This window comes from Symphalangus syndactylus, chromosome 2 (assembly GCF_028878055.3).
Source record: "Symphalangus syndactylus isolate Jambi chromosome 2, NHGRI_mSymSyn1-v2.1_pri, whole genome shotgun sequence".
In the NCBI taxonomy this organism is placed as follows: Eukaryota; Metazoa; Chordata; class Mammalia; order Primates; family Hylobatidae; genus Symphalangus; species Symphalangus syndactylus.
In genome coordinates, this window is record NC_072424.2 from 139,575,354 (window position 1) to 139,601,068 (window position 25,715).

A 25,715-nucleotide genomic window follows, 5' to 3' on the forward strand; every position below is an offset into this window, starting at 1 on the left:
TTTACATGAGATGTCATGTTTCACCTAAATAATTGGCAAAAATTAAAAAGAATAAAAGCACCCAGTGTTAGAGGATGCAAAGTAACTGTACTGACATGTAGTTTGGGGGAAAGTGGAAATTGATGGAAGCTTTCCAGGGGACCTTTTGGAACTAAGGACTCTAACACATTACATGTAAAATATTTTGCCCTTTGCAACTCTACTCCCAAAATTATATTTCAAAAATGTGACTAGACAAATTACTAGAGATGTGTTTAAGGAAGATCACTAATGTGCTGTTTTTATAATGAAATGTAGAGCAGCTTATAAACTTATCAATGCAAGACTCTTCAACAAAATAAATGGGATCCATCACCAAATGTGCTCATAGAGACCTGTATCTCTTGATTTGGATAATGGGCACATTATATGAAGTAAAAGATGCAAGTTATAAAATAATATGTGAGACATAAAAACAGGTGTATGTGTATGTGTATGTGTATGTGTGTTTTCATGTGTAGACACACACACGCACATGGAAAACAGACTTGGAAGAATATGCATCCAATGTTAACATGGAGATAACATGATTATCTCCAGGTGGTTTGTTTGATTCAAGAGGTTTTACCCTCTCCTTTTTTTTTTGGTTTCGAGACGGAGTCTTGTTCTGTCGCCAGGCTGGAGTGTAGTGGTGCGATCTCAGCTCACTGCAACCCCTGCTTCCTGGATTCAAGCAATTCTCCGGCCTCAGCCTCCTGAGTAGCTGGGCCTACAGGCATGTGCCACCACACCCAGCTAATTTTTGTATTTTTAGTAGAGACAGGGTTTCACCATGTTGGCCAGAATGGTCTCAATCTCTTGACCTCGTGATCCACCCGCCTTGGCCTCCCAAAGTGCTGGGATTACAGGCATGAGCCACTGTGGCCGGCCTTACCCTCCTCTTTAGGTGAAAGTATGTTGGCTAATTTTTTTCAGCCAACATTATGTTTTTATAATCAGAAAAAGCTACATTTATTATGAAAATAATTCAATGAAAATAAGGTATAATAGTTTTAAATTACACATCTAGTATGACATTTAAAAATATGTGGTATTATGGTAATAATCATACTGGCACACAGTTATGAAAAAAATAGAAACCAATAATAAAGCTTTTCCTAAGCCATTATGACCATGTTATTTTTTCCTCCAGATCAACTGGTATAGATTTTTATCTATGTCATAATAATCTGTTATATAAAATGCAAATTAAGTACATTTTTATTGAAGAAAATTACAAATGTTACAGTTTGGTACAAAGTTATTGTCAGAGCCACTTAATTTGAATACACGTTATTTGTATAAATGGCAATTGACTGTGAATTATGGCAAATTGATTGTAGTCTTTGCGGAAAAGGCTGGAGAATGCCACCTTCTGAAATCAAACCTAGTAAAAGTCAACACATTATAATTATAACAACTACGGTCATAATAACTACAATTTATTGATCCCTTACAATGACAGGCTCTGAAGTAAGCACTTTATACCCTTTATCAGATAATGCTTAAAACAGCTTTGTATAATAGTCATCGATATATCTGTATCAAAATGTGGAAGCTCCTAGGGTTGCGAAGGTTTCATCTGGGGTCACTAGCCTATAAGTATCATAACAAAAGTTCAAATCAAGTTTCTCTACTGTCCGAGCTATTGTCTACTAGGGTACATACTAAGCTTCGTCTCTTTTAGAGGAAAACTATAGAAAAATAAACCACCAGATAAAATCATTTGTAAATATGTCACTGATGTTGACTTGGAAAATATGTACTTAGAAATCTAAGAGACCAGGGTATAACCTCAGGTAGACATGATAGGATCATATTTGATAGATATATAACTTCATTTCAATGCCTTGGGCATGACCAAGTTGTGCAATTAGTAACCAGTAAGAGGAGGAGTTGACTTGAAAGTGCTTGCTGGCAGGGCGCTGTGGCTCATGCCTAGAATCCCAACACTTTGGGAGGCTGAGGTGGGTGGATCATGAGGTCAGAAGATTGAGACCATCCCGGCTAACACTGTGAAACCCCGTCTCTACTAAAAAAATACAAAAAATTAGCCGGGCGTGGTGGCAGGCACCTGTGGTCCTAGCTACTCTGGAGGCTGAGGCAGGAGAATGGCATGAACCTGGGAGGCAGAGCTTGCGGTGAGCCGAGATCGCACCACTGCACTCCAGCCTGGGCAACAGAGTGAGACTCGGTCTCAAAAAAAAAAAAAAAAAGTGTTTGCTATTGTTTTTCTGACACCATTCAATGCAAAGATATACTTTAAATATAGAAATAATTCTAGCCCTGCCTGAATGAACTCTTTCAAGATCACATAACTGTACTTCGGATGCTTTGATCATTGCTATGATTTGGATATGGTTCATTCGGCCCCACCAAGTCTTCTGTTGAATTAGATCCCCATTGTTGGAGGTGGGCTCTGGTGGGACATGTTTGGATCTTGGGGGCAGATCCCTCTTGAATGGCTGAGTGCCATTCTCAAGGGAGTGAATGAGTTCCATTGATGGTTCTCCTAAGAGCTGGTTGTTGAAAGGAGTCTGGCACCTCCTCCTCTCTCTCTTGTTTCCTCTTTCCCCGTGGGACCTCTGCCCAGAAGACTCCTCTTCACCTTCCACCAGCAGCCCGAGGCCCTCCCCCAGAAGCAGATGCCAGCGCCATGCTTCTTGTACTGCCTGCAGGACTGTGAACTAGATAAGCCTCTTTTCCTTATAAAGTAAGTACTCAGCCTTAGGTATTCCTTTATAGCAACACAGACTAAACAATTATCATTGTCTGTTCCTAATTTGAGCCCCCTTTCAATAAAACTATGATGTACACACATATATGCACACAAACAGACAGACAGACAGACAGATGTATATATCAAAGTGTGTATAGTCTTCTGTATAACAGCATGATCACGGAGAACACTGTGGAAGGTATGCCCGTCATCTACTGCTGTTCAGCAAACTACCCCAAATGTTAGTGGATTAAATATTTTTTAGTTTTTAAAAATTTATTTTACTGGTAAATTTAAACAGGATTAAATTAAAGCAGCATTTGGTGGGCACTGCTTGCCTCGGCTCTGCTTGACAACAGCTGAGGAGGTTTAAAAGCTGGGAGGTGGAATTGTCTGAAAGCTCACTTGTTCTCAGACATGAGATGGTTGTCGATGCAAAGACTCAAACTGCTGGGAGCAGGTACACCTGGGTTCCCTAGCCATCTCCGTGCATTTCCATGTGCCTTTCCCTCTGGTCTCTCCAGCACAGAAGCGGCAGGAAACCTGGGCATTTAAAATGTTGTTTGGGGGCTGCTAGTGTACAGGTCACCAAAAGAGAGGAAGTTAGATGCTACTTTGCCTTCTATGATTTAGCTTCAGAAGTAACAGCATAAGTTCTACTGTTTTCTATTCTTAGAAACAAGTCACTAAGTCTGACCTAGGTCTGTGGGGAGGGTAATTAGAACCACTTTTTTTTTTTTTTTTGAAATGGAGTTTCTTTCTTGTTGTCCAGGCTGGAGTGCAATGGCACGGTCTCGGCTCACTGCCACCTGCGCCTCTCAGGTTCAAGCGATTCTCGTGCCTCAGACTCCCAAGTAACTGGGATATACAGGTGCCCACTACCATGCTCAGCTATTTTTTTTTTTTTTTGTATTTTTTTGTAGAGATGGGGTTTCACCATGTTGGCCAGGCTGGTCTTGAACTCCTGACCTCAGGTACCGCCCGCCTCGGCCTCCCAAAGTTCTGGGATCACAGGGGTGAGCCACCACACCTGGCCTAGAACCACATTTTTGATGTATTTATGAACCTGCAGACACATTTTTAAACAACCACGCAAGGATGAATAGCTTGGTAACATTGAGGGAAGTCAAGTTAGTGGGGAGCTGCCCAAGAAGAACAGTACTGAGGAAGAAAAGCAACAAGAATCAGACAGGGACAGAGTGGAGGGCAGGAGGGAAAGTCATGCAGCTGAGAGGGAAGATATGAATACCATGGAACGTTGGGAGGCCAAGGCGGGTGGATCACCTGAGGTCAGGAGTTCAAGACCAGCCCGGCCAACATGGTGAAATCCCATCTCTACTAAAAATACAAAAATTAACCCAGCATGATGGTATGCACCTGTAGTCCCAGCTACTTGGGAGACTGAGGCAGGAGAATCCCTTGAACCTGGGAGGCGGGGGTTGCAACCAGCTGAGATTGCACCACTGCCCTCCAGCCTGGGTGACAGAGTGAGACTCTGTCTCAAAAAAATAAACAATAAAAACAAATACCATGGAATTGGAGCTGTTCCCAGAGTATAAACCAATAAATGAACATCATGGTTCATAGTCTACTGTGTATTAGATAGCTCATGAGTTTGTCTCTTCAAGAACTGAGTTGCTAAAATTTAGTTCCTGAACCTGTAAACATTTGGACTCATGGCAATTCTTAATAGTTGGTGGCCATTCTCTTCAACATGTCTTTAGCCACAAAGCACTATTTGATGGAGAGAGTAATGACATTCCGTTTCTTCAGCTCCTCTTAATGCTCCAACTGCCACCAGGCCCCACCCATTCCCCCACCCTCTCTCTCTTTCTAAACAGAGATTGGTTCTCACCATTTCAAAGGGTTTAGGTTGTTATTGTGGTTTAGTTTAGATTTCCTTTGTTTTTTGAGGTCCACCTGTCATATCTGTGACAGAATTTGCAGGAGGTACTCCAGTTGCAATCACTGGGAAGAAAATGCGGTGAAATCAGACTAACCCATAGTTCTCAGTATATCATTGCATGGCTTCTAAGGAACCACAATTTAAACAGTGCATGATAACCAGTATTAATGGATTATAGCCCCTAAATTATAGCAATTGTGACTTGGTAGACTCCTAAGTATCTTCTGGTTTGGGTAACCTTTCTATTATTTGCTTTCTTGGGATCTGTCAGTCACAGCGTGCATTTAGTCCCATACGTGTGGCTGACATATCCTATCCTAGAGTGGCCACTTGTTTAGAGCAGTTCTATTGATCCTGCATGTTCCCTAAGAGGAAACACAAGGCCTTGCTGAGAAGGCTCTCAAGCTTCACTCCCATGCAATATAGTTTGCATTTCTAGTTTTGTGATTTAGTTCTGATGGAGCCATAGGCCATAATTATTCAGCTGTAATGAACCTCACAATGCATCAATGCATTCTTCTCCATTTATATTTGCTTTTATTTAAATGTAAATAAAAGCAAATATAAATGGAGAATACATTCACAAGATGTTCACAAGAATTATAATAACATAAATGAAATAAACATTTCTTTTATTTAAATAAAAGCAAACATAAATGGAGAAAAATATACTGACTATGGTTCATGACTGAACCATAGTCCTTATTTTTGAAACACAGTCTCACTGTTACCCAGGCTGGAGAGCAGTGGCCAATCTCAGCCCACTGCAAACTCCACCTCCTGGGCTCAACCACTCCTACTTCAGCCTCCCAAATAGCTGAGATTACAGGCATGTACCCAGCTAATTTTTTTTTTTTTTTTTTCATAGAGATGGGGTCTCATAACATTGCCTAGGCTGGTCTCAAACTCCTCAAACAATTCTACCGCCTTGGCCTCCCAAAATGGTGGGGTTTATAGGCATGGTCCACTGTGCCTGGCTGAACCATAGCCCTTTTAAGCAATGAATGCATTTAAAATATTTTCATTGTTCTATCAATAAAATATCCACATTTAAATGCAGGCCTTATAATAATTAATACTCACTATTAAATACCAAATTAGAACTGATTCTCTAAAGTGTCTTCATATATTGTACATTGTGCTAAGTAATATGAGTTTTAATTGCTTAATATAGAATTACTTAATGGCACTTATAATTCTTGTGAACATCAGTATAAGTTTTAATAAAATGGTAGAAGCACATGGAGAAATGGTTCTTCAATTGTTAAAATAGTTCATTTTTATAAGGCAGATAAGAAATTAGTAAGTTAGATAACTATGTTAGTCCATTTGCATGCTGCTGAAAAAGACATACCACATGACTGGGGAGGCCTCATAATCATGGCGGGAGGTGAAAGGCACTTCTTACATGGCAGTGGCAAGAGAAAAATGAGGAAGAAGCAAAAGCAGAAACCCCTGATAAACCCATCAGATCTCGTGAGACTTACCATCATGAGAATAGCACAGGAAAGACCAGCCAACATGATTCAATGACCTCCCTCTGGGTCCCTCCAGCAACACATGGGAATTTTGGGAGACACAATGCAAGCTGAGATTTGGGTGGGGATATAGCCAAACCATATCAATAACCCTGAGGAAAAAGTGGCAATGCTGGGATCCAGAAAAATATAGATGTTTTTGAATAAGAAAAATCTCCAGATATACACAGTTAGATGAACCCAACAGAACATCCTTCAGTTTTTAAAGCCAAGGAAGCTTCACTGAGTCCTGTGTCTGCAGAAATGATCGGTGAAATTTCAAAATTCACTGATGTGCAGTCTTTGCTTCACAAATGGACAAATGGAGATGCACAGAGGTCAATGGGCATGGACATAGAAGGAGAAGGAGTTACAGACAGAATCCCAAACTCTCAATCCAGTTTCTCAAACTGTCCAGCATGTAGTTGCTATTGACTCAGTTGTCCTTTGGAAAGGATGAAGTCTCATATAGTCTCAAAGTTCACTTTACATAGTAGCCCATTTGGTCTCTCCTCTAATATTTTGAAAAGGTAATGGCAACAGAAAAGAGTCCTCAGTTTTCTAAAAAGGTTGACAAGAAGGAAGCACAGGAAAAGAAAGGCAGGAAAGGCCGGGCGCGGTGGCTCACGCTTGTAATCCCAGCACTTTGGGAGGCCGAGGCGGGCGGATCACGAGGTCAGGAGATCGAGACCACGGTGAAACCCCGTCTCTACTAAAAATACAAAAAAATTAGCCGGGCGTGGTGGCGGGCGCCTGTAGTCCCAGCTACTCGGAGAGGCTGAGGCAGGAGAATGGCGTGAACCCGGGAGGCGGAGCTTGCAGTGAGCCGAGATCGCGCCACTGCACTCCAGCCTGGGCGACAGAGCGAGACTCCGTCTCAAAAAAAAAAAAAAAAAAAAAAAAAAAAAAAAAGAAAGGCAGGAAAATCTTCATACTGGATCATCCATTTCCAGTGATTATAGATAACAAAGAGTTGCTGATAAAGATAGAATTTCAGTCAACCACTAAGCAGACTCCCACTGAGGAACACACTGGAGAAAAATGAACAGTCAAGACAGAAGACCACCAGATGGCTGATCTTAATAACCCAATAAATATAAGAAAAGAGTGGCACTTCTACCCAGTTCTAAATGAACATCTCATTTGTATGTTGTGTTCTGTGTTTTAGGGAAGACAAAATGCCAATTCTAATTTACCTTTATTCACACTTTGCCAGGGATTCAAGGAAGGCAGAAAAAATTGTACAAAATAATCTTTTGTTTTTGTTCCCTTCAAGATTCTCTTTTACTCTTTTTGTTCCTTACGCCATCGCTCCACCACAACCACACTACAGACTGTGCAACTGCTGTCTCAGCCTTCGAAACACCTAAACTTCAACATGCCGAGATTATGTCTATTATGCTAATGAACTTCTACAGGAACGAACAAACGAAAAGGAAGTAATGGACCACCTCCTGTTTCTCAGCCATCACCACCTCCCATGGGCTTCCCAGAGCTGTTCCCTGCTGCCGTGGGGCTCTTGCAGGAGCTCCTCCCTGCTAGGCATGTCCTCAACCCCTAGTCATCAAGTCTAGCTCAGCCTCTGCATTTCAGCTCAACCTCTAATTTCCCAGGGTAGATTCCAGGCAGCCGCCCTGTTTCATGTCCTCTTAACATCCTCTGCTTTTCTATCTCATCTTTCTTCTTGACAAGTTCAAAGTCATTAGGACTGGATAGAGCTCCATCAAAGCAGGGAATGTTGATTTTATACACTGGAGCTGAGTGGGCAGTCTGGCACAGAGCAAGTGGCCAGTAGGATTACGGAATGCATGAACCTTAATTTTCTATTCCTTTATTCCTGTCATTTCCTGTACCTCACAAAATGTTCCCAACCTTGCCAACATCACCACCTGTGAAAATCCCACCACCCTTCCCTTGGGCCTCACCTCCTCCATGAAGACCTCTTTGATCACCTTTGTGTTTTCTGAACTCCATAAGCACTTTCTGTGCCTGTTTCATGCCACTCATGATATACTAACTTGTGTTATTTCCTCTGCCCTATTCACACAGGGAAGTCCTTGCATGGTCCTTCACATCCAACCTTATTAGCATTTAGGTCATGGTATAAAAATTATCGTTTGCCTACATGTCTTACTCTATCCTCAATTTTTCCTAAACTATGAAAGCAGTGAATTCAATACTCGTTTTTCTATCCTAGTGCTTGGCACAGAAGAGATGCTTGGTAAGCTTTCTACTTGCCCTGTGGAATCTGAATTGCAGCCATTTCTGTCAAGTCTTTTCCACTCGGCTAGATTCCTACATCCTGAAAGTCAGTCTTTGTTTTCTGCATAGTGACTAGCACAACAAATCAATGTGTTATAAACGTTATCTACGTTTCTTTCAATGGAAAGATGCAAATTTTAAGAACGATCTTTTGCTTTTCCACTCTTGAAACAAAAACATTTTCTCTGTACCTTGTAAATAATACTCGCGTAAGATGATCACCACTGAAGTTATTTTCCCAAACCCTGAGTATTAAGGGGAATGACGACTGCCTACTTGAGGAAGCTCAGATGATCCGAAGATCCCAAACTATGTTCCTTTCTCCAAGAAACGTTAGTGGAAGGGAGTGTTTCACCACATGTGGGTCAACAGGACGTGACATCATCTCAGTTGTGATTTGATTCTCCATATGCTTATAATTTCCATTCTAAATCTCAAGTTTGGTAAACTGGCTTTAAGGGGTTTTTGCCACATATATCTTAAAAACTAAATTTTACTGTGGTTCTTGATAACTTTTTGAGAGCTAGCTTGACCTGAGTAAGAGAGATGATAGCTCCTTAATGACCGCCATCAAGGCATGATGAAGTGCGGGTCCCCGGGAGCCATCAATCACCTGCTGGAAGGACCAGGAGGGCTGTTTCCCTGCCGAGAAGCAGGCCTCCATCTCTTGGCCCATTACTCTCACGTCTTCCTTCTATTCTTCTCACTCCATTAGGCTCCTGTGTATCTGCACTGAGGCTATCTCAGAGTGACCTCCCATCTCTAATCCTTGATATTTCCATTTGGGTCTAATCTACCATCTCGATCGAAACATTCAGGAATGCTTACAGAGGTATTTAATCTTTCTTTGCTCTAGTTCTCAGAATCTCATTTATAAATCTATTTGAAATTATCTTTTTTGTATCTATTGCTATCTTTTCCAGTAGATCGATATGTACTCTCTCCTAATCTAAAACCTAGTGATCTAGAAGCACACCTCTTTCTGAGTAATCGTGATAAAGTGCTTTGTTGTTTCTTTGTTTTCAGGGCCTTTGTCTAAACCTGCAATGCAACCAACAATACAGACTCAGACTGACAGTTTGGCTTTTGAATCATTCTATGGAAAGGCCAAAAATGAAGAAGTAAGACTTTCGAAGCTTCTGGGGTTTATAAACAGGTTTAAAATTCCTCTTATTTGAATATGTTGTAGTAACATGCATGATTTTGTTCTACTGTATATAAAGTGTGATACAAACTAGAACAGAGAATCACAGATCATCAAGTGTAAAAAACAGCTGACATTCACTTTGACTAGGAGTTTCCTGGAACAGGGAGGCAAGAAGTATATATTTTGGAAGCTGCATATTGCTGGAAAGATGGCGTCATAGACTAAACCAAGGTCATGTTCTGTGATAGCAGCGTGGACACTGCTATTTCAGATGTGTAGATTCTCTGCTACAGGCGCACTGGTTCTGGCACCTGGTTTTCTTTCGCTGGAGATTAAGTTTTCATGTAGCAGTTTACAAGGAGTCTTTAACACTACCATGAAGAAGATGGCTGTTAATTCAATTTTCCACCAAGTTATAAAAGAGCCCTGATGAAAAAGAAGTTATGTCACGGTTATCTCACAGAAAAAGGAGAACTAATTTAAGTTTAGGGTTCATACAATCATTGACACTTTTTTTCATGGGAAACTAATGCGTTTTCATATATAAATGAAATTTTGATTCAAATTTGCAAAATTTAAGCTAATTCTGTAAAAAAAAATCTATCTTCTAATTTTAACCTTAACAATTGAAAAAAGAACAAGAAATTTTTTGTTATCAAGTACTCAAAACTTGGTTTAGAAATAAGCTGTCCTTGAGTCTGAATGCTGGATTGGGTTTTTGAAAAATGTTCTAAGAAAACTTTCTAGTTTGTCACCCCAAATTGCATGTCAGACAACAGAGAACACTTTGTCACGCTTAGACACGATTCAATCATAATCTGAGTTTGACTTCAAAGTTTTCACAATTCAATTTTGTTTGGAATTAAGAACATATGACTGTGGAGAGCAACGTAAGGGCAGGCAGAGCATTTCTCTTCAGCCGAACACCAGGGCAGAAGGAAAAGGGGAGTGAATGAGTCCATTCGTCTTTTACCTCTGTTTTCATTTTCCACTCTCTACATTTAAGTGTCCAGCTGCTCTTTGACCACAGTGGGACCCCTGAAAAACCACAAAGGCTGGAATTGGGTAAATATATATTTGGAGATGCTTGTGCTGATAGTTATTGCACAGTGCGGATGAGCATGGGCAACACGAGAACATGGAGCCCACAGCTCCCATGCTGTGCAAATAAAGACCGTCATTTGTGACTATCTCAGGGACACTTTTCAATCCAAGATCATTTCTTAAAAACAAAAGCAAACCAACCTTTTATTGTTATTAGATACCAGAAAAAAAAACCCCAAAACATACAGTTCACACATCAAACCATCCTGAGAAATTCTGAGTCTCATTTTCTGTGATTCTAATGAAGTCTAAAACAAGAAACAAACAAACAAAAGAAATGCAGATTCCTTGGAGGATAGTACTTTGATCAAACTAAAACATTATTAAATTTTTGGACATAAAATATGGAAATGACTTCTGACATAAATCAAAATTGCTCAGTATTAGGAGATTTATTTGCTATTAATTTTGTTTCAGTCAACATCTCTCAAGAACATGATATCAGAGGTACAGACCATGAATATTAACTTTCATTCAAACTAATGTTCCAGTTGGCATATACTGAGCCTAAGAGGGGGAAAGTGTGAAAAATAGATGGCATGTTGAGTAAGATGAAAACACTCTATTTATTATGCTGAGTTTAATCGTTACATTATTTATTATAGTTCAGGGGATAGTTTTAAGTATCTAATTTCATTTGAAATAAATCTTGGAGTTATTGTAAGAGGTCCTACGCTACTTCTTCTGATAAGAAAAAAAATGTTTGATGTTCAAGAGTTGAACTCCAGTGAAAATCAAATAATCTAAAAAAGAAAATATTATTTTACATAACACTTCAGGTAAATTCTGCCTCACAAAAATAGATGATATATAAAAAATATTATAGGTTGTGTAACAGGAAATTAACACCCCTCAACAAGAATTTCTTTAAAATGACCTTGGTCATTTATTACTTTAAAGAGATCATTTAAATTTTCTTTCTTTTTTATTTGAGGAAATACCCCCATCCTAAACCCTACTGTGTGACTGTCAGTTGTGAGGGAACAGGCAAGGGTCTTGCAGTTGGCTAAAGGGCACCTCATTACCAGAAAAGCACTGCTGAAGCCAGAGGCCTCAGAGGGGAGCGTCTGACGACAGTGGAGCTCAGTGTTACAAGTTAGGATTCAGAACTTAGAAATAATGCTCAGACACTAGGACTTTGGGGTTTTCCTTAGCCTGTGTGTACCCAAGTAAGAGAAACACATATCCCCCAGTACACATACGAACACATATTATTGTTTTAAGGTTTTAAGGCCAGTGTGTCCAATCTTTTGGCTTCCCTGTGCCACATAGGAAGAAGAAGAATTGTCTTGGGCCACACATAAAATACACTAGCACTAAAAATAGCTGATGAAGTAAAAAAAAAAAAATCTCATAAGAGAGTTTACAAATTTGTGCTGGGCCACATTCAAAGCTATCCTGGGCCGCATACGGTGCCGCGGGTTGAACAGGCTTGGTTTAAGGTATCATAGGTAAATTATAAAATGAAGATTGATACAGAATAACTAAAGTCTTATGCCATATCCAAAGTTGAGTTAATTTCACTAATGGAGAAAATCCTAATTGATTTAATCCCCTTTTTAATCTCAAGCATATATCATTTGAGCTGACTGGAATTCTTTTTATAAAAAGGTAAGAACTAATAGTATGCTCCCTCCCAAAATAACAGCGATTAGCGTAAAGCTGAATTAGGTTCAGGTTTCTCTGTCTAAAGGAGAGTTAGGGTCAAGTTTGTATTTGTACTCTTAAAAACCAAGGGTAAACTTTACTGCTACTCAAAACGATCTCCTAAGATTATCTTTAAGTGTATAAATATTAATTAATTAAGAATATATTCGGAACACTGCTATTTTAAGTTCTAAGTACATGGATATTTTGTCTAAGTGATAGAAATTCAAAATTCTAATAAACTTAAAATATGTAAAATAAATTATATATACGGTCCAAAATACTGTCAAAATCTTGACTTTAGAAAATACAGGAGTCAGAGTTTATATTTAGCTGCATTCCAGAAAAATGGTTTTAAGAGACAGTGGAAGAGTTGAGCTCACACTGAACACTGAACTTGGGCTAGCTAGTGGCATGGTTAGTGCTCAAACCTTCAGTCCCCTCACTTAACAGACGTTTAGTTGGTGTTTATTAAATACACATTAAAAAATATAGTTGGATATGATGCTTCCTTTTCCTACCTTGATAAGAATATCTCTGAGGTACTTATGATCCTTAATTCCCTGTTTAAATACAAATTTAGCTACACTCCAAAATAGCTGCTATATGGTACCCTTTCATTGTTGTTTGTTCCCTTAATTCCATTTAGATCTTTACATTGCCTCAGTGATTTGAATGTCCACGTATAACAGATTTTTAGTGTTACGTTTTTGCTATTGATATTTAAATTTCTTAATGTCCTAAAACACGACGAGTTGTTGACATCCTCCAGTTGCCGAGTGACTCTTTCCTGATGTCGTGGGCTCACTGGTGGCATGAATCGGATGCATCCTTCCTAAGCTTGTACTGCAGGAGCCCTCAATTCCACAGAGACCTGTGTTACTCTCTCTCCCACCATGGTGTTAAATTTATCCACGTATTTTGTTAATTCTGACAATGTTTCCTTAGTACATTTTGAATCCATGTTACTAAGATCATACCATTTTAAACTGCTTTATCTTCCTGTGTTACTAAACCTTTCTATCCTCAAAACCTCAAAAGTCTCCTTTTCCTGGGATGCTGAATATATTTTTCCTCAAAACCTCACATGTATCCTTTTTTAGTGATGTTTCCACCCTCTCCTGAAAATCTATTTTATGTGCAATTAAAATGGTATCAACAGCATTCTTGAGTTAATACTTGCCTGGATTATTACTTTCCATTTTTTTACTTTTGATGTTTTTCTGCTCACATGTTTTAGGTATGTCTTTCGTAACCTGCATAAAGCCAGATTCTGTTCCTTTAACCCAGTCTAAGAGTCATCGTCTTTTACACTTCAGTTACTGCATTTCCATTTCTTTTCATTTCTGTTACATGAGGTTTTACTTGTGCCATTTTTGTGTGCACTACTTAAGTTGTCCCACTTTCCTTTTTTTTTTTCATTTCTCAATTTCGCATTTTGTATTTCAGTTCAATCCCTTGAATGGTTATACTAGACAATGTAGGTTCACCTCTAACTTTGAGGGTTTAATGTTGACAATGACTAGACTGACCAAGTGACTGATCCAGGAATTGCTTCCCGGGAGGAACCCAGCCTGAGGTTCCAATAAGGGCAGGGCAGATAATGACCTTGGCACAGGGACCATGACCTTTGAGGACATGGCTGGCTGTCTCTCCTGGAGAAGGGGCTTCCTACCAGGCCCAGAGGAGCGTGGTCCATGTGGAGCACTGAAGACCTTTGAACTCAAGCCCTCACTGGGACTTGAGGCCACTCCCGCCTCCCCCTAACCACCATGGCCACACAGCTGGAGTTGATAAGAAGCAAGGGTACTGAATAGCAAGGACTCGAATCCAGCCAAGACAGGGAGGTCCAGCTCTGAACCTATAAACACATGGTGTTCAGAAAGGCCTGGAGAAGCAGCGGCCATTATTTACTGCCAGAAAATTCACGAGGCAAGTCCCATACGTGTTAGGAGTGTGAGGAACCACACACGTCCTACAAGTGCTGCAATGACCAGAAGGCATCCAAAATTCCCCCCTCATTTGGCACCAGGATCTTCTATGCAAAGAAAGGTCTTTTGAGTGCAGGGAAGATAAGGAAACCTGGAGCCAAAGCTGTCACCTCCTTCAGAATTCCAAAGTCCACACCACAGAAGGGATTTGCTGGGGAAGCCAGGCTGAGAAAGTTCCCACTCACTCAGCACGGAGAATTCACACCCAGGAGAGGCCGCCTATGCGAGACTCTTCAGCCACGCTCAGGCCTTAAGCATCCCGAAGGCTCACACTGGAGACGTGCCTGGTGAGTGCAATGTGTGAAGAAGCTTCATTTGTCACCCAGAACTTCACAGGCTAACGGGCCGCATGAGCAAAGCCAGCGTGGGGGACTTTCCGCCGCAGGTACACACTCGGGAGTGCACACCAGAGATGGTCTTAGGGCTGCTGTGCACGTGCCTCCGCATCCTTGTTCAGGAACAATGTGTTCCCGCCTGAAAGGCGAGCAGGAGCGTGGCCTTTGTGAGAAAGCCTTCGGTCATGATGCAACCCCATGTCCAGAGCACCCATGCCAAGGGCCATGAGGTGGCCACAAGGGACACAGACTTGTGAGGACTTCGGGGGTAATGATGTACTTTCTGACCTTCCCTGGAACCCAGGGTGAGTTGTCACCCCCAGGGCTGATGGGAAGAAGCCTTCCTTCCTCTCCAACCTGGTGAGGCAACTGCCGCCCCCACATGGTCAAAGAACGCAGCCTCTAGTGTCACCCACACCACCCTGGAGCAAATCCAGACTGTCCTGTGCACAGAACTGGCCTAATCTGGACAAGGGGACCCAAGGGGTGTCAGCTGGAAGCTTCTGGGCAAGGCTTCCTTGCCCCATGGATTTTAAAGTCTCTATGTGACAGCTGTGATGGCTTCAAACAGCCTATGAGTCCCCTTATTAGTGGACTGTGGTATCCAAAGTGGGCGGAAGGTGCCCTAGAACAAATCCCCCAAAGATGCCAGGAATGACTGTGTTATCAGATGAGATCAGGCACGTTCAGGGTGGTATGGCTGTAGATAAGAATGACTGTATTATCAAACTCTATCCTCCATGTTTTTTAAGTTCTCTTTTATATTTTAAATCTATTATTATGTTCTGGCTGCATTTAGGATAATTTTTTTTCAGGTCAAATTTCAGATCTAAGTTCTATTTTCTCTTTTTACCTATGTCTTATCTGCTGTTCAGCCCATTTAGTAAACTTTGTGTGAATTATTATAATTTATATATAATTCTAGAATTTCAGGTGTGTGTGTGCTTGTTTAATTTGACTGGGTATTTCCAATCGTTTTGTTTTTTTAAAATCTTTTATTTTTTAAACATATTAAGCATCCTTATACTCTGTCCTTGATGACTTCAATTTCTATGTTCTTTACTGTTTTGAATTCTGCTCACTCTTATTCACCACGGCTTGTTTCCACATATATGTTGTGATTTTTCTGATTGTTAATTTATGTTCCTTGAAACACTGAGAAAATTATTTCAGAACTCCTTGGAAAGTACAGGGCTCCTAGAGGATTTGGGCTACTCTCAGCCCAGTGCCCAGGACTACAACTCATGACTGACTACATTAAACAACATTCTAGACCCAGGACGTTCTGTGTCGCACAGGAAAAGAGTGAATATTGGCCCCAAATTCAGGTTTGAGTTACAGATATAACTCTAACATTATATACATAATGTTGTATATATGTATACCATATACATACATATAATGTTGACCCTAAAAACTTGTGAGTACAAACCGATGGGTTTATGCTTACAAGTTTTTAGGAGCAAGATTATATGTATGTCTATATGTATAACACATATGTATATATGGAAACATAGATGTATATATAATTATATTATTAGATGTAATTATATCTACATATTATGTATGCTATAATATATACATATTACATTTGTATACATGTAAACGTATATAATTACACTTAAGAATTCTGCCCTATGAAATATGCACTTTAATTTCATCCCAGTAGGAAACTGGCAAGACTGTGTGATGCCTCAAAAATCTGTGAGTGACATACAAGTCATTATTTTTCTTCAGGATTTCTTTCTTCAGGATTTGGATGAATAAAAATCTGTTCGTAGCCCCTAGCCCTAGGCTGGTGGAGAGTGACTGTTTATTGTTGCCCACTGCTATCTTGGTATCCTTCCGATCAGCCAGCAGATTGGCGAGAGAAAGCTCCTCTAATGATTCTCGCTCAAATGCTGTACCTGTTGCTGTTGACAGACTCTGTTCCTTAGAGAAGATATTAACTGCCAGCTGGCTCTGACAGTTTGGGAACTAATGCTGACATTTGTGTTGGCAGCATAACAGTATTTACAACTTAGGAAATGTATACAGTCAGATTACAATGGAGCCAGTGAGTTTTGAGGTTAAAAAATACAACAATATAAACGTTAAGCATGACCATAATAACAAAATTATCTTAAAAATAAATTCAGAGCTTAGATGTTCTTTCAGGAAATATCTGCGGTTCATGAAACGTATGGCATATACTTGCAAAGAGAGAAAGGATTACAAAGAACAGAGGATGGTAATTCAATTACATAGCCGGCCACCTATACTATATTTTGTAATAGTCCACTATGTCAGAAAATTACTAAAGAAAGGTAGAAGTAGATAAAGCAGAAAAAAATCAATTTTGAATGATGGGGAATATAAATATAAAATATCACTGGAGCAGGAGAAAAGGTGAATCTCACGCTTCTGTAATTTTTCTTTCAGAGACTCTGCACTGGCTCTCCTTTTCTCACCTCTCCTTTTCCTTCTATGGCTATAACTTTGCAATGAGTTTAAATTGGCACATTTCCACATGGTCCCCCCAAATGATTAAGTCACTAGGAAAGTGACCCTGAAAGGCAGGGGCACAGGTTGGATTTTTGGTGAATGTAATTAACCTATTTAAATATCATAACACTTTTGGTAAACATTATTAGATGGAAGAACAGTCAGTTGACATTTTGTCTCTAATTTCCTAGCAAACAGTGAAGATGTCATCATTTTCTTGCAATAAGAGGAATGAATGTGACCAAGTACTTACTGCACTAGTCCCAGGGCAGTTTGGGGATTGGCATTCACCACTCATCCGGTTTGGAATTAAAACATCATCCCAGCAAGATGGACCCTTTGGGAAAAAAACAATATATTCTTATATGAGTTATAATAGAAATGTATTCCTTAAGACATGCTTCCACTTATATTATAAAATAATAGTGAAATTAGTGTGTAGTCCAATGATTTTCAAAGTGTGGTCTGCAGACTCTGGGGGTCTTCCTGACCCTTTCAAGGGATGTGCTAGGTCAAAACTATATTCATCAATATACAAAGACTATATTTAACATTTTGCTCCAAATATGTTCATTTTCCACTTATAGTCTCCCCCTAGGGCTGAGGTTAAATGCACCTTACTAGAAAGGCCATCCCTGACTTTGCTCCACTTCTGTGTCTGCCCGTTCAGGCTTCCTTTGCTTCATAATAATTATTACTACCGTCCCTGCCCAACCCCGCCATGCAGTGGCCCAGCACAGAGCAAGGGTTGTCTGTCCCTACTGACCACAGCTACACAAAAGCCAACTTGGTCTACTCTGTTCCCTGAGGCATCCCAGCACCTAGAGAAGGGCCTGGCATTGAGAGGGTGCGCAGCAAACTTTCTTAGGCATCAAAGAAATAAAAATTCAATAAAAGCAACACTTCTTTTAAATTAGAGAAGATCACTTAAAATGAAATATCAGTGTCAATTATTGCATTCCTCTTGGAAAGCAAACCAGTAAAAAGCATCACAAGCATTCAACTGGTTCATAACTTTTTGACTAAATTTTAAGAAATCGGGCTGTGCATGGTGGCTCATGCCTATAATCCCAGCACTTTGGGAGGTTGAAGGGGGCGGATCACCTGAGGTCAGCAGTTCGAGACCAGCCTGACCAACATGGTGAAACCCTGTCTGCACCAAAAATACAAAAATTAGCTGGGTGTGATGGCGCACGCCTGTAATCCCAGCTACTCAGGAGGCCAAGGTAGGAGAATCGCTTGAAGTGGTTGCAGTGAGCCGAGACTGCGCCACTGCACTCCAGCCTGGGTGACATAGCAAGACTCCATCTCAAAAAACAAACAAACAAACAAACACAAAAGGCAGATAGGGGAGAGCGCACAGGGGATCAGGAGCAGCAAATTTCCAGATCCTCAAATCTTCTAAACAGAAAGTTCAGATCATCTACTTGGAAACAAAAATCAAAATAGAATGTTTAAATTGCAGCAATACCTTCAATTTCAACCTAAAGGTCTGTGTCTGACCTAATTATCAATTAAATGCGAGAACGGGAAAAAGTGTCTTGGGGAGATACAAGTTGGAAAGTTGGCTTGTATGTCTGTGAGGGTTCAGGGTTCAGGAAATGATCAGATGCCTGAGGAAAGCCCCAAGTGGCAGCCGGGACCTCCTCACCGGGGGTGGAACAGTGAGGTGGCCACAGGAGGGGCGGAGTGAGAGGTGGGTTGTCTCCCCAGCTGTGACACAGAAAGAAGGAGGAGGGAGGGTGACATCAAGGGCTGGAGAAGATGGACAGAGCTTCCAGGAGGCGTGGTATGAGCCCAGTGCCCAGTGCAAGGCAGAAGGTTAGGACTCAGGGGCAGAGGCTGTGGTGATTTTACTACTGACAACATTTGGACCCAGCCAGTGTTTAAGTTGTAAGAGCTAAATTGGTCATCACAAGGCCCATCTCTGCCTCAGGAACCAGTGCAGAGCCGCCCTGCCACTTTGTAGCAGATTCTGAGGAAAATGCCGTGGGAGGTGGCCAGGGGTTCACAGCCACCCCTGCCAATCTGCCGGAGTGCTCCCTCCCTCCTTTACCATTACATGTGTACACACACACATGCATGCCACACCCTCACACATACGTGCACATACCCCACACACTCAGGCATGCACGCACACAGGCATGCATGCACACAGCCTGCCACACACCACACATGCATAAACACACCACATATGTACATGTGCACACACATCTCACATCCCACACACATACACCCACGTGCATGCATGCACACCAAGACACACCACACATGCATAAACACACCACACACACGTACACACATACAATACCACACAGCACACAGGCATACACATACTACATACACTCACACACTCATGCATGCACACATGCACTATTCTAGAGAAAAGCAGGGGATGCAAAGCAGTTCTCCAGGCCTGAGCTGTACCTGAAAGAGACTGAGCCATTTGACGGAGGCTTTTTACCCCAGACCTCAAAGGCAGCCGCATCTGGGATCCACTGATCATTAGCCCAAAAGCCACTGCTTAATATGGAGGTAAATTTGCAGAAAAGAGTTCTAGCAGGACTGAAGCTGCGATGGTTTGAAAAGCTTGCTTTCAAGCTTGGCCCTTGGCTGGCATCTAGGAATGTGAATTTTGGAAGTGTCCACATCATTCCCTTACAGCTATGGGTGGTGTGCAGAGCCTGAACTGTCTGTATGAACCATGGCTATACACAACATCTCACCCTCAGCAAGGCTGGAATTTTGATAAGCCCCAGGCAGAGGTGTCTGCATGACCGCTTCCCACTAAAATTGCTGGGCACTGAGTCTCCATTGAGCTTCCTGGCAGACAACACTTCACACGCGTTGTCACAACTGAGTGCCTCTCGAGTGACCACTGGGGGAGGACTCAGCATTGCCTGTGGTTTCCCTAAACTTCTCCCCCTGGGCCTTTTCCCCTCGCTTCATACCCTTTTGTTGTAGTGAATCTTAGCTATGTGTGTGACGGCACGGCAAGCCCTGCAGGCTCTCCTGGTGAATCACTGAATCTGGAGGGGGGAAGTGGTCTTGGGGGCCCAGGACATGATGACACAGGATTGGTGATCAAGGCAATGTTCTCCCAGGCACATGGGAGGGCCGGGGCTCATCACTAAGACCACGTCAGTCACAAAGAACGAGATGTTTAATTTTCTTTGCACATCCCACTGTATTCACGATAATGGAAACACTTATGTGATTTTCTACTTTAGAGTAACACTGTTAAAACTGAACAGAGGATGTTAATTATGATTATGATTATGTAACCAAATATATATGTTATTCAGCTTGGACAATATAAAAGTAAAAACAGCAATGGGAGGACTTGGACGGCAGAAGTGAGGCTGGAGAGAAAAGAGAAAAGTGCTGATGAATTCCCTGACCTGCCAAGCTGTTTTTATTAAAAGGTTGTCTGCACCTTTGATTTTTAAACACGTGCATATATTCACTCGATGAAAGTTACAAATATATAGAAATAAAAGAGAGGTAAAGAAATGATACCTAGGACCTTGATCACATTCATCAGCCTCATTTTTCCAGCTTAAAGTGAGAAATTCAGTGGAGATAAATGTGGCTAGAATGCAGTCCGCTACAATGAATACACTTTTTAAACTGAGGACTTTTTTTACTCCTATACAAAAACTTTGAACTATAATTGCTTTAGCCATGCAACTCCTGGAACACTGTGTATGATGATTAGGCAATTTAGGTTTTATATTTTCTAAAATACGACAGGAGCAAAGTTAAATCTGCTTGGTAATGGTATAGATTCACTGGGACATTTGTTTCTATTTTCTGGATAGTCATAACATTCATATTAATAGTGTGAATAGTATGGATAAATTAGCATGCCTATCTTATTATATTGAATTCCCATATTCAACAGAGGATTTTAATCATGATTATTAAATATATATGTAATATACAAATTACATGGAAAGTTGCAAATCCTTTGAGGGCAACCCAGAGGGCACATCTTGCCCCTTTGTTTTAATGTCTGTTTCTCTTTAGGTTGTGGTTTGTTCTACCTTTATGGACACTACAAATCAGATTTCTCTCATTTTTAGACAATTAGGAAAACTTTAGAGTCAAATTTGTAGACCAGCTCTCGCAATTTTACGTAACTCATAATACACACTTCATTTACTAATATTACCCTTGGCTTCATATTACTTTCCTTTGATCCCTTTCCTCATCTAATTTAATTGTTCCTGGTTTTCATCTCCATGTATCCCTGCAAGCTTGTCACATCATTCTGAAACGAGTCAGGGGATAATTAGGTAATTGTCGGGCCTTGTGACGTAACCTGACTGACAGCTCTAACAGGAGCAGTGCTCCCTGGGATGGCAGTCATCTTGCCTCTGGGAACAAGGTGGTCTCTGGCCAGATGCCTGTGCCGAGCTCTGGCTCTCATACTGTGGCTGGTGGCAATTCCCAGTGAACCATACCGTGCTTGAGGCACTGAAAAGTCCCTGCGTTTAAAAGAAATCCATTTCGCTGTGGTTAATCATTAACTAAATGGGACAACATTGCTTCTCTTCTCTGGAAGTTTTTCTCTGACTGACTCATGACACATGCACTGGTCAATGACACACCTATGTGGCAACAGCCAAGAAGGAGCACTAATAGGCCGGGCATGGTGGCTCACGCCTGGAATCCCAGCACTTTGGGAGGCTGAGGCAGGTGGATCACCTGAGGTCGGGAGTTCGCGACCAGCCTGGCCAACATGGTGAAACCTTACCTTTAATAAAACACAAAAATTAGCTGGGCATGGTGGCGGGTGCCTGTAATCTCAGCTATTCGGGAGGCTGAGGGAGGAGAATCGCTTGAGCCAGGGAGGCAGAGAGTGCAGTGAGCCAAGATGACGCCACTGCACTCCAGCCTGGGCGACACAGTGAGACTCTGCCTCAAAAGGAAAAAAAAAAAAAAAAAAGAAAAGAAGGAGCACCAATAATTAAATGCAGGAGTTAGGGCCCAGTTATATTTTGCTTCACAGAGTAAGACTTCTTACCTCAAAGTCTAGAATTCAGTGAGACTTTTCTGTGCATATCACAGATATTTATTTTTTCATATTTAAATTTTTACTGTCCAAATAGCAACTAAAATACTTATGGAACAATTCCTATAATTGTCACATCAGGTACTACGTTATCTGACAAATTCATGTTTTACAGAGACATTATAGAAAACTCATTCACAATATTCTTCTTGATTTCAAACCATAACACAATGGTATAAGTACTAAAACTGAATGGAATTCTTTGGAATCTGGGACTTTAACACAGTAAAATAGACACGTTAGTTTATGCAGCTGCTAACACTACTAGTGTGAATGCTATGACTATCCTGAAGGTAGAAACAACTGTCCAAGTGAATCCACCCCCTTACAAACCACATTTAACTGTGCTCCTATCAAAGTTTGGAAAATACAAAACTTTAATTGCCTAATCATTGAACACAGTGTTTTAAGAGTTGCATGGCTAAAGCAATTATAGTTAATAGTTTTGAGTAGTAAGAAAGGTCTTCAGATTAAAAAGGACTGCAAAAATACATGGCAGTAGAAGGGAGCTATGGATGATAATATGTCAATTAGAGAACTAAAACCACTATTTCATCCCTCAAATCTACCGAATTATAGAAAGATATCTGAATAAAATGTCACATAGTCTAATAGGAAAAATTTGGCTGGTTTTTAGAAAACATTCTTTTTTTTTTTTTTTTTTTTTTTTTTTTTTTTTTTGCCTAGTAATGATTACAACCAAGAAAAACAGATAAATTATTTTAGCAACACTAGCAGGGTGAGGAAACCACGGGCTGCTGGCCAAATCCCACCTTACACAGACTCTGTGCTAAGAAATGCTTTCATATTTGTTAATAGTTAAAAAGCATAAAAACAAGAAGAATGTTTCATGACACATGAAAACTATGAGAAATTTAAAATTCAGTCTCCATAAAGTTTTGTTGGCATATAGCCACAGAAAGCATGGTTGCTTGTATGCTACAATGAGCTGTTGCAACACAGACCTCACGAACCACACAGCCTATCACATTTACCGTTGGGCCCTTTATAGAAAAAGCTTGCCAACCCCTGATCTGCAGCAAATTAAATTTTCCAAACTCATACTGAAAAGTACTCTTTGGTTTTTAATATTGTGGCGGCCCTTTGGCTAACATATAATCGCGTATGTTTGTATGAGTAGGTATGTCTTGGGTCTCAAGTGAGAAATTACAATGAAAACCTCAGTGCTGTTAACCTGAGAATTCCGAGAAGACAGTGATAGAGAAGCAGCAATTGAATCCTGGGATTCATCAAATTGTTTGCATCAGTAAGTGGAAAATGACAACTAGAGATGGCATTTGAGGATTGGTCATGACTAATGTGACTATCTACAGAAAAGCGTGAAGCAGATATTATCTAAACACATCTATATGATGCATGTAAATCAGAAATACAGAAAAATGACCCAACAGAGGGAAAGCATTGATAAAATCTATAAAATGTGGGTTTTAAAATTTATTTTCAAAAGTTCTAGAACTAATAACCTGAAAGCCATTTTGGCTATGTCTTTCAATGCCCAGTAAAGTGGAAAATTGAAGTATGTAACTGGCTAATTCATATCCAAATATTACTCAGACACAGCCCAGACTGACAAAGCAAAATAACTATTTTTCTTGAGTTATCTAAATAAATGCTATAATCTGCTCATCATATGTGAGTATATGCATTGATGCTTAAAATAAATTGCTAATTCTATTTTCCAAAATGTTAATAGAAAACCATGTCATTTACAGTTTTTGAAAAACGTTATTTAATGATAATTTTACTTAAACTATACTTGCCCTATTATCTCATCTCGTCATCAAATATGAAGGATTTAAAATATTCTTTTGAATAATCCACAAACATTTAAGCCACATAATTAAGTGTAAGCGACTAAAATAATTTCGTAAATCATACTAAGGATATAATACAACAACAGCAAAACCATCTTGAAAACAGCTGTACCCAGAAGCTTGAGTCCTCCCTTCATGTTTTTCTTTTTTTTTTTTTTTTTTTGAGACGGAGTCTTGCTCTGTCACCCAGGCTGGAGTGCAGTGGGGCGATCTCGGCTCACTGCAAGCTCCGCCTCCCGGGTTCACGCCATTCTCCTGCCTCAGCCTCCCTAGTAGCTGGGACTACAGGCGCCCGCCAACACGCCCGGCTAATTTTTTGTATTTTTAGTAGAGACGGGGTTTCACTGTGTTAGCCAGGATGGTCTCGATCTCCTGACCTCGTGATCCGCCCACCTCGGCCTCGCAAAGTACTGGGATTACAGGCTTGAGCCACTGCGCCCGGCCCCCTTGATGTTTTTCTATCTGTGTCTGCAACAAAATGATACAAAGAAGGAGCTTCGAAGTTCACAAACCTGTTGCATTTCATCTCTACCAATGACTAGCTATATGTTCTCGAGCTAGTTGCATGGACCCATTCCAAACTTAGTATTCTTCATCTGAAAAGTAAGGAATTAAATATCTACTTCACAGAGCGTGCATGAAGATGAAATGAAACAACACAAATACAAACAACACCGTGCAAAGGCAACACAACAAACGCCTTTACACAGTGCCTGGAACATAGAGAGTTTAAAAAAAAAGGCAACTGTTACAAGTATTATTTCTTATTTCTCAAAATAGAACTGCCTGAGGAGGGTTATTTTTGGTTTAGTAAAAGCTGAGCAAGAAGAAGCCCTTTCCAAGGACCTGGACCCACAGCCCAGTGGGTTTCTGAATTCATCCTTTTTCTCAGTTTCCCTATTATCCAGCCCTCCCCAGGATCATGTCACTTTCTACAGCATGCTGTTTATAACTCTTCTAAAGCATGTATCTCCCTCTGTCATATAGCACACACTGACACTGTTCTGAGCATCTATCTTCCTTCATTTGATTTAAAGATCTTACGCTGTCACAAAGCCAAGCACAGTGCCATGGTTGGAGCAGCAGCATAATAAATGCAATCATTAAATAGTAAGCAGGAAAAAGAACGAAAAAGTTCGTTAAACCAAAATATTCATCCACTTACCAAGTATTTATTGTTGCTCTTAAACCCTGAGACTGCAGTTATAAAAAAGAGAGAATAATCGCTTTTCTTGTAGACTTTATATAGTAGCTACAAAAAAATGGTATTACAAATGAACCAATCACATCCATTAAAATGAGTAAGATTTTTGAAAATGCCCATGTCAAAGACAGGCAAGTTGGAAGACAACTGGAATATACACACTGTTGGTGCAAATGGAAAGTAGTACAGTCACTGCTGAAATCTACTAGGCATTCTTTTTTTAAAGTAAACATATAGGTAACATGACTCAGTTATTCTACTCTTCAGTATTCATGTGAGATAATTGAAAATATATCCACACAGAATGTTGCAGGTAAGTGCTCCTAACAGTTTTATTCATAACAAATGTAAACTGGAGGGCACCCACAGATCTATGAAATATTTCATCTGACTGGATAGACAAGACGTAGTATAACTATTCAGTGGACGACTACTCAAGAATAAGTAGTGTCCTCCCCTATAAATGCAA

The 25,715-nt window shown here is 40.4% G+C and overlaps 1 protein-coding gene across 13 annotated transcripts in view; it reads right to left on the bottom strand.

Annotated features, from left to right (window-relative positions):
- Positions 1-25,715, bottom strand: part of PRKN (parkin RBR E3 ubiquitin protein ligase) — a 1,390,810-nt gene that overhangs the window by 696,281 nt on the left and 668,814 nt on the right. For 11 of the 13 annotated variants that reach the window (XM_055269079.2, XM_055269069.2, XM_055269039.2 and 8 more), the window contains one exon: positions 17,384-17,467. The exons of the other annotated variants lie outside the window; for them this stretch is intronic. In XM_055269079.2, the coding sequence (XP_055125054.1) occupies positions 17,384-17,467 (84 nt within the window). The remainder of the gene's footprint in view (positions 1-17,383; positions 17,468-25,715) is intronic. 13 annotated transcript variants of the gene reach the window in all.